Here is a 16,793-nt window from a genome sequence, read left to right on the forward strand (position 1 = left end):
TGCCTAAAACTTCACAGAAATCTTGCTTGTACATCTAAGCCCTTAGTTTGTTTTTTAAGTTGCTAATCTTCCTGTATAGAATATTAGAAGAAGCATTATTTTAAACCAAACAAACCTGGGATCAGATTCTTGCTTTAATGATTATTAACTGAAATATGTTACTTAAATATCTTATTTTCATGCCGATGATAATACCTAATGTAGGGTTGCCATAAAGATTAAATTCATATGCCATCCACTGTTATAGGTCCTTTAGGCATGAATTATGGGGTTTGAATAGATGATAATTATAAGACAACTAGAGGCCCGGTGCACGGATTCATGCACTAGTGGGGTCCCTCAGCCTGGCCTGCACCCTCTCGCAATCTGGAACCCCTTGGGGATGTCAGAGAGCCGGTTTCGGCCCAATCCTCGCAGGCCAGGCCAAGGGACCCCACCGGTGCACCCTGACTTGATGTTTTTCTATGCTTTTCTGAGTGTATATTAATTCCTCTTTTATTTTCAAACTAGAGGCCCAGTGCACAGATTCATGCACCAGTCAGGTCCCTCAGCCTGGCCTGCAGGGATTGGGGTCCCAGATTGTGAGAGGGTGCAGGCCAGGCCAAGGGACCCCACTGGGCCTCTAGTATGCATATAAGAAAGATCTTTGGTTAATCTCTTTCCGCCCTCTTCTGAGATTCATCAGTCTGTTCCATGTTTCCATGTGGTTTTTGCTCCTGCACTGAGTGTCTGCCCCCTGGTGGTCAGTGCACATCATAGCTACTGGGTCAGTTAGGCTTATATATATAGAGAGAGAGATTAACTGATACTGAAGGATTAAAGCACTATTTATGATAGGCTGTCCTTCAAAATATGTACATTCTGTTGGGTAGTTCAGAATTAGACTTCCTTGTACAATCCTGAAACTTCTTGAGATATATTGAGTAAAACTAAATGTCATTGGTGGTTTAATGTGATACAAATAGAAATTTTAAATATTCATAAAACATAATTTCTATCAATTTTATAGAGTAAATATAAATTGTTTTTGAATCTGGAAAACTAGCTATGTATATTTTTAAGGTAATTATAGATATTATGACATTCATTACTATTACCTGGTGATATAATTCTGTACCTGCATAATCCTATCCCCTCTAGAAAGTTGAAAGTTGTTTAGGAAGGTAGTATGTAACTAACTTATGTACATGTGACTACTTCCTCTTCTACTGTTTCATTTATATTGAAAGGTGGCATTCTTTTTCCTTTTCTACAGGAAAGGGATATAACTTTAAGACATCTTTTGACCATGAGGAAAGATGAGTTTACAAAGGTAGTATCAATTTCAAAAACTGCAGACATAATCTTTCATATTTCTAAAATTGTAGATGGAACCTTTTATTTTCTATTTTAAAGATCTTAGGCTATAGACCATGAGTGATATTTTGCTAAGTTTTTGATTATATATGATTATAGATAACCAAAATCTTCTGTTATGGCGTTAAGTTGTTTTAAGAACATTTAAAATCTTAAGAGTTGTTTTTTTATTTTGATTATGACATTTCAATTAAAACGCCTTCATTTCTAAATATAAATTAAAATTTTAAAACAGGTTACTTAGAAATAAGAGGTGTTTTTTGCGTGAGTGTGAACATGTGTCATCCAAATATTGCCTTTTGCTGGATTCTCACAATGGTCAAGACCTGTTATTTCATCATCTGATATTATTAAGCAACAATTTGAAAATACTGTGGGAAATATAAGAGTTACTTTAAAATTTTTTTTAAATATTTTACTGATTTTTTTTTTTTACAGAGAGGAAGGGAGAAGGATAGAGAGCTAGAAACATCAATGAGAAAGAAACATCAATCAGCTGCCTCCTACACACCCGCCACTGGGGATGTGCCCGCAACCAACGTACATGCCCTTGACCGGAATGGAACCTGGGACCTTTCAGTCCGCAGGCTCTATCCACTGAGCCAAACTGGTTAGGGCAAGAGTTACTTTCATAAATAGGACACTTAAAAAGTAATGATATTTCTGAAATATTGGAACACATTGGCATAAACACACTGGGAACTTGAAATCTTTAGTATCACTGAATATCAAAATAAACATACTAATTAGCTCAATCCAGGAAAGAAAATTTAGTTAATACTAAGGGTAGAATACAAACATAAAGAAGACAGTTCTCATGTAATCACAGATATTTCAAATAATATTTTGAAGGAAAAATTGTATTACTGTGGTTTTTTAGACTATATGTTAAAATCTAGTAATTTATTTTTAGAATCCATCACAACTGTTATGTATTGTAAAAAATTCACTAAAGTTACTACATATCTAAGTATTTTAATGATGTAAGCTTCTTAGTCACAGTTACAAGCAAATAATATTTTTCCAGTGTTATTTTTACAATTTGTATCTCTTTTCAAGATATGAATTAATCAAGTAGAAAAATTCTATAGTAATTTTGCATATTATTCATGTGTGATTATCTTATTGCACCTTGAAATTATATCTATTTAGAATGGAATTACCAGTAGAGATCAACAGAAAATTCTGGCTGCTCTTAAAGAACTAGAAGTAGAAGAGATAAAATTTGGAGAATTACCTGAAATAGCAAAGTTGGAAATCAGGTAAAATTAACTTACTGGTTTATATTAATATTGTTTAGAACCAACTGTTCTTTTTTTTCTCACTTTAATTTTGATAATGTTTCAGTCATTTTACTTGATGGCATCATTTCCCCAGATAGTTCATTTTGCAATACTGTGTTCTAAAATGGGAGATACTTTATAAAGTCGATTTTGAAGTTATTTTACCAAGATGCAAAACAATGTATCTTCTTGTTAACTCACATAAAAACATTTTTTATTTTTATTGCATTTTTTTAATTGAACTATATAAGAGATCTCATGCTTTTCATAATATAGCTCTTACTCTCTTTAAATTATTTTAAGTGTCAAATTGAAAATACAAGGAAATGATATTTTCATTTAGGGCAGTGGTTCTCAACCTTTCTAATGCCGCGACCCTTTAATACAGTTCCTCATGTTGTGGTGACCCCCAACCATAAAATTATTTTCATTACTACTTCATAACTGTAATTTTGATACTGTTAATGAATCGTAATGTAAATATCTGTGTTTTCCGATGGTCTTAGGCTCTACAGCAGCAGTTTCAACCTGTGGGTCGCGACCCACAGGTTGAGAACCACTAGCAGGGTCGCCTAAGACCATTGGAAAACATAGATATTTATATTACGATTCATTAACAGTAGCAAAATTACAGTTATGAAGTAGCAGCAAAAATAATTTTATGGTTGGGGGTCACCACAACATGAAGAACTGTATTAAAGGGTCGTGGCATTAGAAAGGTTGAGAACCACTGATTTAGGGCAACAAGAAAGTGATTCTTACGTAGCTCAGCTCTATCTTCAGCTTTATTCTGTAAGAAATCGTTATTAATATATAAAGTTCATTTTCAGTATTATAAATTTGTCATGCACTGATTGTTAACATTAGTAATCCAAAATCTATTTTGAAAATAATATTTGATTTTATTAATGTACTAGAGGCCCAGTGCACGAAATTCATGCATGGGGTGGGGGTGACCCTCAGCCCAGCCTGCACTCTCTCCATTCTGGGACCCCTCGAGGGATGTCCAACTGCCCATTTAGGCCCGATCCTACCACGGGCAGTCAAACATCCTTCTCACAATCCAGGACTGCTGGCTCCCAACTGCTTTCCTGCCTGCCTTCCTGATTGCTCCTAACTGCTTCTGCCTGCCAGCCTGATCACCCCCTAACCACTCCCCTGCCAGCCTGATTGATTCCTAACTGCTCCCCTGCCAGCCTGATTGCCCATAACTGCCCTCCCCTACAGGCCTGGTCCTCCCCAATTGCCCTCCCCTGCAGGCCTGGTCCTCCCAACTGCCCTTCCCTGCAGGCCCCAACTTTCCTCCTCTGCTGGCCTGGTCACCCCTAACTGCCCTCCCCTGCTGGCCTGATCACCCACAACTGCCCTCCCTTGCAGGCCTGGTCCCTCCCCTGCTGGCCATCTTGTGGTGGCCATCTTGTGTCCACATGGGGGCAGCCAACTTCTGTGTTGGAGTGATAGTCAATTTGCATATTACTCTTTTATTAGATAGAATTATGGAGTAGTAAAAGCTTTTAACTTTTATTTGAAACAATTATAGGAGCCCCTATGTACTCTTCATCCAGTCTCACCCAATGTTAATATCTTGCTTAACAAGATATTAAAATATCAAAATATCAAAACCAGAAAACTGATATTGTTACAATCCACATAGCTCATTCATATTTCACCAGTTACACAAGTACTCATTTGTATCTATGTATATAGCTCTATGCAATCTTACCATATAACTAGAGGCCTGATGCAGGAAATTTGTGCAAGAGTAGGCCTTCCTTCCCCCCGGCTGCCAGCACCGGCTTCCCTCTGGCATCCAGGACCCGGGCTTCCCTCAGGCCACCGGCAGGCACTCGAGACCTGGGCTTCCCTTGCAGCCCCAGCTTCGTCTGGAAGGTCGTCCGGAAGGACGTCTGGTCTAATTAGCATAATGTGCTTTTATTAGTATAGAAGATAGAAAATAGCTTCATGCACCCACTTTCATAATAAATACACCTAACATACCATTACCACAAGACTCCCTCATAGTACCCCTTTATAACTATACCTCTCCCTCCCTTCTGCCCTAACCCCTAGCCACCCAATAATTTGTTATCTATTTTTATAATGTTATTTCATGAGTATTATATAAATGGATCCATACAGGACGTATCCTTTTTCAATTGGCTTTTTTCAATCAGCCTAATTTCCTTGGGGTTCACTCAAGTTATATCCTATCCTATCTAATAAAAGAGTAATATGCAAATTGACTGTCACTCCAACACACAAGATGGCCGCCCCCATGTGGTCAAAGATGGCTTCCCCCATGTGGACACAAGATGGCCACCACAAGATGGCCTGCAGGAGAGGGCAGTTGTGGGCAGTTAGGGGTGACCAGGCCTGCAGAGGAGGGCAGTTGTGGGCGATCAGGCCAGCAGGGTAGGGCAGTTAGGAGGGACCAGGCCTGCAGGGGAGGGCAGTTGGGGGTGATCAGGCCTGCAGGGGAGGACACTTGGGAGGGACCCAGGCCTTCAGGGGAGGGCAGTTGGGGGCAACCAGGCTGGCAAGGGAGCGCAGTTAGGGGTGACCAGGCCGGCAGGGGAGCAGTTAGGCATCGATCAGGCTGGCAGGGGAGTGGTTAGGGGGTGATGAGGCTGGCAGGCAGAAGCAATTAGGGGCAATCAGGCAGGCAGGCAGGCAGGTGAGTGGTTGGGAGCCAGCAGTCCTGTATTGTGAGAGGGATGTCTGACTGCCCATTTAGGCCCGATGCCACCAGGATTGCGCCTAAATGGGCAGTTGGACATCCCTCAAGGGTTCCCAGATTGGAGAGGGTGCAGGCTAAGCTGAGGGGCACAAACCCCCTACCCCCGTGCACAAATTTCGTGCACTGGGCCTCTAGTAAAATATAATGCTTACAAATTCAGTAGTATTATCACTAGTTAGTCTGCCTAAAACTAATAATGCAACTATGATAAACACTGAACACATGAATAATAGATTTCCACATTATTTTAAAATTTAGAGGTTTTTCAGGAAAAATATAAATGATCCAGGTTTTTTTAGAAAACTTAATTACAATGTTAAATTATTTTCCTTTCTCTTAATATACCTCTTAATAAGATACGTTTTCAAAATAATGCCTCATAATTACTTCAAAATAGCACTTAAACACATTGTGAAGGATTTCAGTTGTGAGGAATTAAAATCAGCTAACCTTGAATTACTTTGTTCATTTTCTTTACTTATTTAATTTATTGCTTTTATGAGGGAATATTCTAAGTTTTACATGCTAACTTGCAAATTAAATGTTTTAGTATAACTTATTTGTGTGATGGCAGAATTGCCTGTACAAATTTATTTTGTGGATTTAATACACTTAAAGAATGTGCATAATACTGAATGGTTTACTTATTAAAACTGCTGAATTTAAAAACAAAACAAAACTGGAAGACATATATTTTAGGAATTTGACCTTGTTATTAAATCACAGACTCTGTTTATATGCTGTTAAGGAAAAGGTTTTACTTCCCATTTATTCAAAGTCATTCTTTAAAGAAGAAATTAGTCATTAAGTCATAAGAAAACTAACAGCAAGAAAAGTTGAACTGATTGATTATAATCTTCTGATAATGTGATTTTAACAATTTAGCTACTGATTTATTTTAAGATACTTTCTTCTGTGTTGTAAATTTTCTAAAATAGTATCTCCTACAATAACGCATGCACAGTACACTTATTTATTCTACACTTAGTATGTTTGCAGATTTATAGAATGTATTTTACAAATATTAATAACTATTATATTACTACTTTGAGATATTTTGAACAGCAACAGTTGTTTTCATTCATGTCTTGACATTTTCAACAATTTCTGTCTAGACCTTTTCTCTGAGCTATCTGACATCTACTTAAATTTATCAAAGGCATCTCAAAAATATTTTCATTAAGAAAACTCTTTCTTCTCCAAAAGGAAAAATCTGTATACATACAAAATTTTATGTAAAAATATATTATTCACATCTGTTATTTATAAGCTTTCTAAAATCAGGAATCTACATATTTAACAGGGGAATTGTTGAATTACATTGCATCAATATAATTATTTTATTGTGTCATTAATATTATTTTGAGACTTAATGTCATGGGAAAATACTCAGAATAAGTATAAAAAGCTAATATAAAATGGAGTGTGAAGTATAGTTCTAGTTATATATATGCATAAGAAAAATACTGGAAGAAAATGTGTACTATAAGAAAATATTTGAAAGAAAATAGTATCAGTTTGGATGAGTATTGGTAATTTTAACTTTTTTAGATATTCTACAATGAGCACAGAGTACATTTATTTGGAGTACCTTTATTTAAAGTATAAATTTTATCTTATACTTGACTTCACATTTTAAAATATGGTCTTTTGTTTTACTCAGGTGAACACTGTTATGCTGCAGTATCAAATCTAAAAGAGTTATGGTATCAAAGTTTATATCTTTATCACTTATATAATGCCAGTAGCTCTCCTCCTCGTTATTATTCTGAGAACAGGCTGGAGAAACAGCCCCAACCAGGGCATGCTGCTCTTGTAGTAAAGGGAAAAGAGAGCTGGAAGAACCAGTCACTCACTCTTAAAGCTTCTGTTCAAAACAGTCACTTTCAGTCATATTTTATTTGCCAAAGCAAGTCACACAGCCAGCCTTATGTCACTGGGGCACGAAGTATAATTCTATGGCATAGAGAGGCCTGGTAGTATTTAGCACAGAAGAAAATACATAACTTCATCAAGTAATACAATATACTATACCTATGCCATATCTGCTTACTTTTAATTCTTTAAATATGTACAGAATTATCAGGGTTGCCATGTAAAGATATATAGGGGGAATCCTGTATTGCTCTGGGTCAGGGTTGGGCAGCCATTCACATAGTTGTATTTTTTACAGCTTACCTATCCTTACTCAGTAGCTCTGAACATTATACAAGAATGGTATATATTTTCCTTTTATTCATTAAGACTCTAATTTTGTTCATTATTTTACTTATTTGAACTGAGTTCTTATCATCCTTTCATCTAAATAAGAGCTTATAAGTTTATATTATACATATGTATGTGTGAAGTGCCTATGTAGAATTATATACCTGCTCTCAGTTGACATTTTGAATTAGAGTTCTCAATGCATCTTAATTTCCTTGAACTCAGTAAATAAAAAAGACAGAGGTCATTAATGAAATACTCTTGCAGTAATCTTTTCATTGATAATAAATAAAATTTGAGTATTTAAAGAGCACTAAGTGTGCCTTATATAAATATTACCTGGAAACAAAATTGATATAAGTAATGACTGTTGTTATTTTAAGTAAAGATCAGAAAGAAAATGGAATGAAGAATTATATTTGTTTTAAAAATGCCTTTATAAATACCACTTTTCCTAAACAGAACAGCTTATCTATTTCATTTTTCATTTTTAAATCTTTATTGTTGAAAGTATTACATACGTCTCCTTCTTTCCCCTTTAACCCCTTCTAGCCTACCCCCATCCCAGTGGCTTTCGAACAAATCACTTCTCTAATAGCCTAGAACGAATTAATTTCAAGAACCAAGGTTCCACTGCATTTATTTGATGCACTTGTAAATGGGATTGTTATTTTAGTTTCCCTTTCGGATAGTTCATTATTAATGTATTAAAAACGCAAACACAATTGATTTCTAGATATTTATTTTGTATCCTGCTACTTTACTGAATTTACCAGTTATAATAGTTTTTGTGTGTGGAATCTTTAGGGTTCTCTATATACAGTATCATGTCATCTGCAAATAATGACAGTTTACTTCTTCTTTCCAATTCGGATGTCTTTTATTTTTGTCTGTATTGCTGTGGCTAGGACTTTCAGTGCTATGTTGAATAAGAGTAGTGAAAGTGGACATCCCTGTCATGTTCCTGATCTTAAAGGAAATGCTTTTAGTGTTTTCCCATTCAGTATGATGTTGGCTGTGTGTTTGTCATATACAGCCTTTAATGTGTTGAGGTATGTTGCCTCTATTCCCACTTTACTGAGAGTTTTTATCAGAATCTAGAGGCCCAGCGCATGAAATCACGCGAGACCCAGAGTCCTGCCACCACCGTGGGACCCATCAGTGCACCTCCTGGTGACTGGTCGTTTGGTCATTCCGGCGTTATGGCCACTGGCTTTTTATAATATAGATGGGTGCTGGATTTTGTCAAATGCTTTTTCTGCATCTATTAATATGATCATATGATTTTTACCCTTAATTGTGTTTATGTGGTGTATCACAGAAATTTGCAGATATTGTACCAACCTTGTATCCCGGAATAAATCCCAATTGATCATGGTGTATGATTTTTTTAATGTGTTGCTGGATTTCGGTTGCTAATATTTTGTTGAGGATTTTTTATCTTTGTTGAACAGGGATATTGGCCTATGATTTTTCCCCTTTGTAGTATTTTTACTAGTATCTGGTTTTGGAATTAGGATAATGCTGGCCTCTTAAAATGATCTTGGGAATCTTCTCTCTTGAATTTTTTTGTAATAGTTTGAGAAGGGTAGGTTAATTCTTCTTAAAATGTTTGGTAAAAGTCATCTGTGAAACCATTTGGTCTAGGACTTTTGTTTGTTGGAAGTTTTTTGATTACTGCTCCAATTTCTTTAGTTGTAATCAGTCTGTTCAGATATTTCATTTCTTCCTGATTCAGTTTTGGGAGATTTTATGTTACTAGGAATTTTTATATGTCTTTCAGATTGTTTAATTTGTTGGCATATCATTGTTGGTAATATTTTCTTATAATCCTTTGTATTTCTGTGGTGTCTCTTCTTTCACTTCTGATTTTATTTCCTTAGCTCCTCTCTTTTTATTTCTTGATAGGTCTTAAAGGTTTATCAATATTATTTATCTTTAAAAAACAGCTTTTGGTTTCATTGATCTTTTATATTGTTTTTGAATACTCTATTTTGTATATTTCTGCTTTTTTATTATTTCCTTTCTTCTACTCACTTTGAGCTTTGTTTGTTGTTGTTTTTGATAGTTCCTTTAAGTGTAAGGTTAGATTGTTTGAAATTTTTTGTTTTTTTGTTTCTTGAGGTAGGCCTTTGATGGTATGAATTTCTCTTTTAGGATTGCTCTTGCTGTGTTTCATACATTTTGGATTGTTGTTTTCATTTTTCTTTGTCTGAAGGTAATTTTTTACTTCTTCCTTTAGCTCATTGTTAACCAATAGTTGTTTAGTAACATGTTATTTAGCTTCCATGTGTTTAATTTTTTTCTTAAAATTGATTTCTAGTTTCATATGATTATGGTCAAATAAGATTGATATGATTTCAGTCTTCTTAAATCTATTGAGATTTTGTTTTGTGTGCTAACGTGTTGTCTATCCTAGGAAATGCTCATTGTGCCCTTGAAAAGAATGTATATTCTGCAGCTTTGGGGTGAAATGCTAAAGTTTAAAGTATTTTCTATAAACTGCCTATTTTTCAACATATAAGAAAAAAGACTCATTTTAAATTAAAATACTATATAAGTTCTAGCAATGTGTCTTTAAGTTTCATTGGAGGCAGATCTTGCTTGCTATTTATAACCTTTTCTCCTAGAAACAACATGAAATAAACTTTGTATAGTGTATAGTTAAAACTTCTGCCTTATAAGTAGTACCTTGTTTGCACTCAGAAGTACCTTTTGGTCCCATAGTAGTAGTTTAGTGTGCATTTTTATTATAGTGCTAAATGATGCAGTAAGGTTATTTCACACTCTTGTCAACTCTTGATATTAATGTCCTATTTTTTTTGTCATTCCACTAGAATGTAATGTCTTATAATCCTTTGTTTATTATCTATTAAAATTTTATTTTTTATTTTTTATTTTAATTACCTATTCATACCCTTGGTCCACTTTTTTATTGGGTTGTGTAGCTTTTACTGTAAATTGGCTTCTGTTACTGAAACTAATCTAGTCACCAGTGTCTCTTCATTGCTTGACCTTTTCCTCATTCTTGAATCCATCCCCTTCATTGTCTTTCATAACAGACCTTAACTCCTGATTTTCTTCTTCTCAGGCTACTTTTCCTTTTATAAGTTTTTTTTGTTTTTGTTTTTTACCTCTGTCAACTCACCCCTCTTCACAATATGTATTTTTATGTCTTCTTCATGATGTTAGTTTTGATTTTTGTTTAGTGACCAAATTATAGATGCCTCTAATACTACTGCGGTTTGTGTCTCCATTCACAATTGATAGAAAGACTGAATTTCTGTTAGAGATTAGTGAAAATAAAGATGTAATATTTTCCTATCTAAGTTCACCAGCTCCCTGAATTCTGTCTGGCCTCATGAGTGTGTGGACTTCAGCATAGGTACACCTACAAGATTGCCACTTTCTGCCCTGGCCAGTTTGGCTCAGTGGATAGAGCATCGGCCTGAGGACTCAAGGGTCCCAGGTTTGATTCCGGTCAAGGGCATGTACCTTAGGTACATGTAAGGGGGTGTGCAGAAGGCAGCTGAATCTATGTTTCTCATAGATGTTTCTAACTCTCTATCCCCCTCCCTTCCTCTCTGTAAAAAATCAATAAAATATTTTTTTTTTTTAAAAAAAAGACTGCCACTTTCTATTGCTTACTGGTTATTTCCACCTACATATCTCATATCATTGACATCATCATTATAATTAAATTTATTTAAATGTCATGTATATGCTAGACAAAATGCTAGATGCTTTTCATACATTACTTCCTTCAGTCTTCTTTAGAGTTCTATTATCTCAATTCTAGAGATACGGAAACATTCGGCTGAAGATTAGGCTTTCCCAAGATCATAAATGTGGAAGCTGAATTCAGATTCAGGTCTTTCTGACTCTAGAGCCTATGTCCTTAATTGTTATGTCATAATATTATATCTTTATCTCACTTCCCTACCCCACCCCTAGATTCAATTCCCTGTTGGTGCCACCACCTTCCATTGAAACCAAACAACAGAATTATTCTAGACTTTCCCTTTCTTTTACATGTAACCTATCACCAAGTTTTTCAGTTTATTCTCCAAAATGTTTCTTTCCATCATTATCTACCCCTCCCCTCAAACAGACTGCCACTGCTAGATCCTTAGATTAAGCTTTTCTTCATCATCCCTTAGATCAGTGATTTTCAACCTCTTCCATCTCATGGCACATATAAACTAATTATTAAAATTCTGATCTGACAAAAAAAAGTTTTAATTTTGACTCATTCACATAGATGGCTGTTGTATTGGCTGTTGTCATTTTTTTTACTTAACATTGTAGGGGGAAAGAGGTCAGTGCCCCTGACTAAATAGTCAGGTATTACATGTTTTAAATTTTCTTATGTCACACCAATTGAAAATCGCTGTCGTATGTGGATGTGTCCATTAGTATCCTACTTACTCTTCTCTACTTGAACTTTCATGTTCCTTTAAACTACACCACTTCTCAAATAAGCTTTCTTATACAAAAATCTGATTTTCTACTTTTCTATTTAAATTCCTTTAATAACTCGTACCTTATGAAGAAGATAAAATTCAGTTCCTTAGCATGTCACAAAAGTTTCTTAAATAAATGGTTAGGTCTATCCTCTTTCCTTACTACTTTCCATAATTGTGCTTTAGTTATATCTTGGTGACCTCTTACTCTCATACTTTTGCACCTGCTATTCTCTCCATCCATAATTCCTTCTCTTCCTTACCTTTATTACTTTCTCTTCCTTCCTTACAAACCTATTCTACTGCTCCACACTCAATTCAAGTTACCATCTCTATGAAGCACTACTAATTCCCTATTCCCATTATACTAAGTTCATTATTTCTGTGTTTTAGATGCCTCCACTATAAACTTAGGTTAACAACATCTACCTTAAAGGAGTTGTTATGAGGAATAAGCCCTAACCGGTTTGGCTCAGTGGATAGAGCATCAGCCTGCGGACTCAAGGGTCCCAGGTTCGATTCTGGTCAAGGGCATGTACCTTGGTTGCGGGCACATCCCCAGTAGGGAGTGTGCAAGAGGCAGCTGAACGGATGTTTCTCTCTCATCGATGTTTCTAACTCTGTATCCCTCTCCTTTCCTCTCTGTAAAAAAAAAAATTTTAAAAAAGGAGTTGTTATGAGGAATTAAAGGAATAATAAATGTAAAATAACTAGTGCAGTGCCTTTAGATAGTACTCAAAATCGGTCCTCTAACACTCCTTCATTTAACTCTGTGAATAATGATGTTATAATTGAACTAGAGGCCCAGTGCATGGATTCGTGCACCGGTGGGATCCCTTGGCCTGGCCTGCAGTATCAGGCTAAAACAGGCTCTCTGACATCCCCTGAGGGGCCCCAGATTTCGAGAGGGAGGTTCTCGGGTGACACTCCCCGGAATCGGGCTCTCTCCTCTCTGGTGCTGGGTGCATCACCTGAGAACCACCGCTGCCAAGTGACCGCAGCTCGGCAGCTCCTGCGTTGAGTGTCTTAACCCCTGGTGGGCAGTGCACATCATAGCTACTGGCCAGTCTGCCGGTCGCTTAGGCTCTTATATATATATAGATACTTGCCTCTCATTCTGAACTTGGAGATCTTCAAGATTAGAGATTTGGTTTACTTCGTATATTCAATGTCTGTTTCAGTTTCTGATACATATTAGCTATTCTATGAATACATTTTAGAGAATATAGCAAATATTATGACTAGACACTGAGTAGCACAGTAGAATGAAGTAAATGGCTTACATGTGTGATTCCTGTTTGTTTCCTCTTTTTAGTGGTGATGAGTTCCTCAACTTTCTTCTGAAATTAAACAAACAATGTGGCCATTTAATAACAGCTGTACAGAATATCATTACTGAGTTGCCTGTAAATTCTCACAAGGTATTCTACAAAAGTTAAGTGAAGAAAAGTATGAATGCTGAAGAACATTTCAGATAAGTCTATGATAATTAGTAATAGCAGTGATATGTTAAAATTGTATTTTTATTCTAAAAAATCATATAAGATCTCAATAAGTAAATATGTTTACTATTACTCCTTTACATACTTATTAATTGAAAAACTTTTGTGTGCTAGTCCTCAAGAAAAGTCAAGACTAAAAATTAAACTGATCTGTTTATTGTACTTACTATTTGTTCTAAAGGGAATTTAAAACAAATTTAAAATATAAAGTGACAGGAGACCCAAGTGGAAGTTGAAACAAAACATTGTTGAGTGTTATTAAAAACCATATCAAGCCCTAACCGGTTTGGCTCAGTGGATAGAGCATTGGCCTGCGGACTAAAGGGTCCCAGGTTCGATTCTGCTCAAGGGCATGTACCTTGGTTGTGGGTACATCCCCAGTAGGGGGTGTGCAGGAGGCAGCTGATCGATGTTTCTAACTCTCTATCCCTCTCCCTTCCTCTCTGTAAAAAATCAATAAAAATATATTTTAAAAAACAACAACCATATCAATATATAAGGTGTTTTACCCTGACCAGCTTGGCTTAGTGGTTGAACATTGGCCTATGACACAGGAGGTCATGGTTCAATTCCCTATCAGGGCACATGCCCAGGTTGTGGGCTCAATCCCCAATATGGGGCATGCAGGAGGCAGCCGATCAATGATTTTCTGTCATCATTGATGTTTCTCTCTCTCCCTCTCCCTTACTTTCTGAAATCGATAAAAATATATTTGAAATACATATATATATTTTATATATATATGTATTTTATATATATATGTGTTTTAACGAAGGAAGTTTTATTTTTTTTAATCTTTTTTATTCTTTAATTACAGAAGACATAGCCTATCTAATAAAAGAGTAATATGCAAATTGATCATCACTCCAACACACAAGATGGCTGCCCCCATGTGGTCAAAGATGGCTGCCCCCATGTGGACACAAGATGGCCACCACAAGATGGCCAGCAGGGGAGGGCAGTTGGGAGGGACCAGGCCTACAAGGGAGGGCAGTTGTGGGCTATCAGGCCAGCAGGGGAGGGCAGTTAGGGGTGACCAGGTCTGCAGGGGAGGGCAGTTTGGGGCAAACAGGCTGGCAGGGGAGCTGTTAGGCATCAATCAGGCTGGCAGGGGAGTGGTTAGGGGGTGAATAGGTTGGCAGGCAGAAGCAGTTAGGGGCAATCAGAAAAGCAGGCAGGTGAGCAGTTGGGAGCCAGCAGTCCTGGATTGTGAGAGGGATGTCCGACTGCCCTCGAGGGGTCCCAGATTGGAGAGGGTGCACGCTGGGCTGAGGGACACACACCCCCATGCACGAATTTTGTGAACTGGGACTCTAGTATTATTATATTTATTTCAGGTGTACACCCCAGTGATTAGACATTACACAATTTAGTGATCATCCCGATAAATCTTGGACCCATCTGACATCATTCAAAGGTGCTAGACTATTATTAATGATACTGAGGTCCAGCACACGGAATCGTGCAGGGTCCCTAGGGCCTAGCCTCCTGCGATCAGGGCCATCTTCTGCCCGTTAGCCAGTCTCCAGGCCGAATGCTGCCTACGCCACTGGGCTATCAGGCCGTTGGGATCACCAGCTCATCCCTGGCTGCTCGGGGGCTCAGGCCTGCAGGAAAGCAGGCGCCGGCGACTTCACCTCCATGTGCGTGCACTGGGCCGGCTGCTTATGGAATGCGCTGCCCGCTTGAGGCCCCTCATGCGGGCACTGTTGATGCCACTGCTGCCGCTGGGGCTTGAGGCGCTGATGGAAGCTGCGGAGCTCACCCGCGACCTTCCCGCCCTGTTGTGAGCAGCCCCAAGCAGGCAGCGCGTTCCATTAGCAGCCGGCCTGGCGCACACACATGGAGGTGAGGTCACTGGCACCTGAGCCCCTGAGCAGCCAGAGATGAGCTGGTGATCCCAATGGCCTGACAGGCAGCCCGGTCCTCCCGCCACCAACCCCAATTCCCCCATTCACCATCGCTGATCCATTGGAGCCTGTGGGCCGGAGGCAGGGACCAAGAGGTCAGCCATTCAGCCCACTCGCCAGTCCCCAGTTCCTCCTTGCCCCGCTCAATGCACCTCATGGTGACCGGTCGTTTGCTCGTCACAGTCATCACGAACACTGGCTTTTTATATATATAGATTCCTTAAGCTGTACTTTACATCACCATGGTTATTCTGTAACAACCAATTTGTGCTTCTTAATCCTTTCACCTTTTTCACCCAACTCCCAACACCCAACACCACCTCCATCTGGAAACCATTAAAATGTTCTCTATGAGTTCATTTCTGTTCTGCTTATTTATTTCTATTTTTAGATTCAATAGATAAGGATTTATTGCCACTTTATTCATATTTTTAATTTTTGGTACAGTTATATCTTTTAACCCTTTGCACTCGCTTGCTTTTTTCTCGATTCCTTTATTCTAATGCTAACCATATCGAGTCACACTTGACATCCGAGTGCAAAAGGCTAAAATTTATTTTTATTGTTGAGAGTATTACAGAGCTCCATTTTCTCCACTTTGCTACCCTCCACCCGGGTCCTCTCCCAACACAGACCTTCATCGCATTATTGTCTGTGTCCCTGCATTATGCATATCTATCTATCTATGTATATAAAAAGCCCGCAACCAGAACGCCGGAACGACCAGAACAACCAGTCGCTATGACGACCACTGCGGCCAGTGAACCGGCCTAATGGGGGGGTGAGGCAACATCCCGCAGCCCCTTCCCCCAGCCAGCCCCCCTCCTGATCGGCCCCCACCACCCTGATCAGCCCATGGCCCCTCCCCAAGCCAGCTCCGTCCCCCACACCAATCAGGGATGGGGCTGGCTGGCCAACCTCCACAGCCCCTCCCCTGGCCGCTGACCCCCAGTTGGCCCCCGCACCCCATTCAGGGGCAGGGCCGGCCAACTCACCACCCACAGCCTCTCCCACACCCAGCCCCACCCCCATCGGCCCCTCCACCCCAACTGGGGATGGGGCCCACCAGCCAATTGCTCTCAGCACCTCCCCCCAGCCGGCCCAGCACTGAACGGGTCCTGATCAGGGCTGGCCAGCCAACCTACTGCTGTCTCCTCCTCCCGACAGGCCCGGCCCCAATCTGCCTCAATTGGGGCCTGGCCGGCTGGACCCCACCCGGGCACAAATTCGTGCACTGGGCCTCTAGTATGCATATAAGTTTTTTGGTTAATTTCTCCCTGTCCCCTGAGAACTGTCTATTCCATGCTTCCATGTCTCTGGACTTAGTTTGTTCATCA

At 38.7% G+C, this 16,793-nt stretch overlaps 1 protein-coding gene across 1 annotated transcript in view; it reads left to right on the top strand.

Moving 5' to 3' along the window:
* ASZ1 (ankyrin repeat, SAM and basic leucine zipper domain containing 1) overlaps positions 1 to 16,793 on the top strand; it is a gene marked incomplete at both ends in the record, with an annotated part of 83,410 nt that overhangs the window by 52,255 nt on the left and 14,362 nt on the right. Inside the window, 3 exons of the mRNA XM_079786457.1 lie at positions 1,256 to 1,312; positions 2,509 to 2,618; positions 13,360 to 13,465. Coding sequence (XP_079642583.1) covers positions 1,256 to 1,312; positions 2,509 to 2,618; positions 13,360 to 13,465 — 273 coding nt within the window. The remainder of the gene's footprint in view (positions 1 to 1,255; positions 1,313 to 2,508; positions 2,619 to 13,359; positions 13,466 to 16,793) is intronic.

Source organism: Cnephaeus nilssonii (genome assembly GCF_951640355.1).
Source record: "Cnephaeus nilssonii genome assembly, chromosome: 12".
In the NCBI taxonomy this organism is placed as follows: domain Eukaryota; kingdom Metazoa; phylum Chordata; class Mammalia; order Chiroptera; family Vespertilionidae; genus Cnephaeus; species Cnephaeus nilssonii.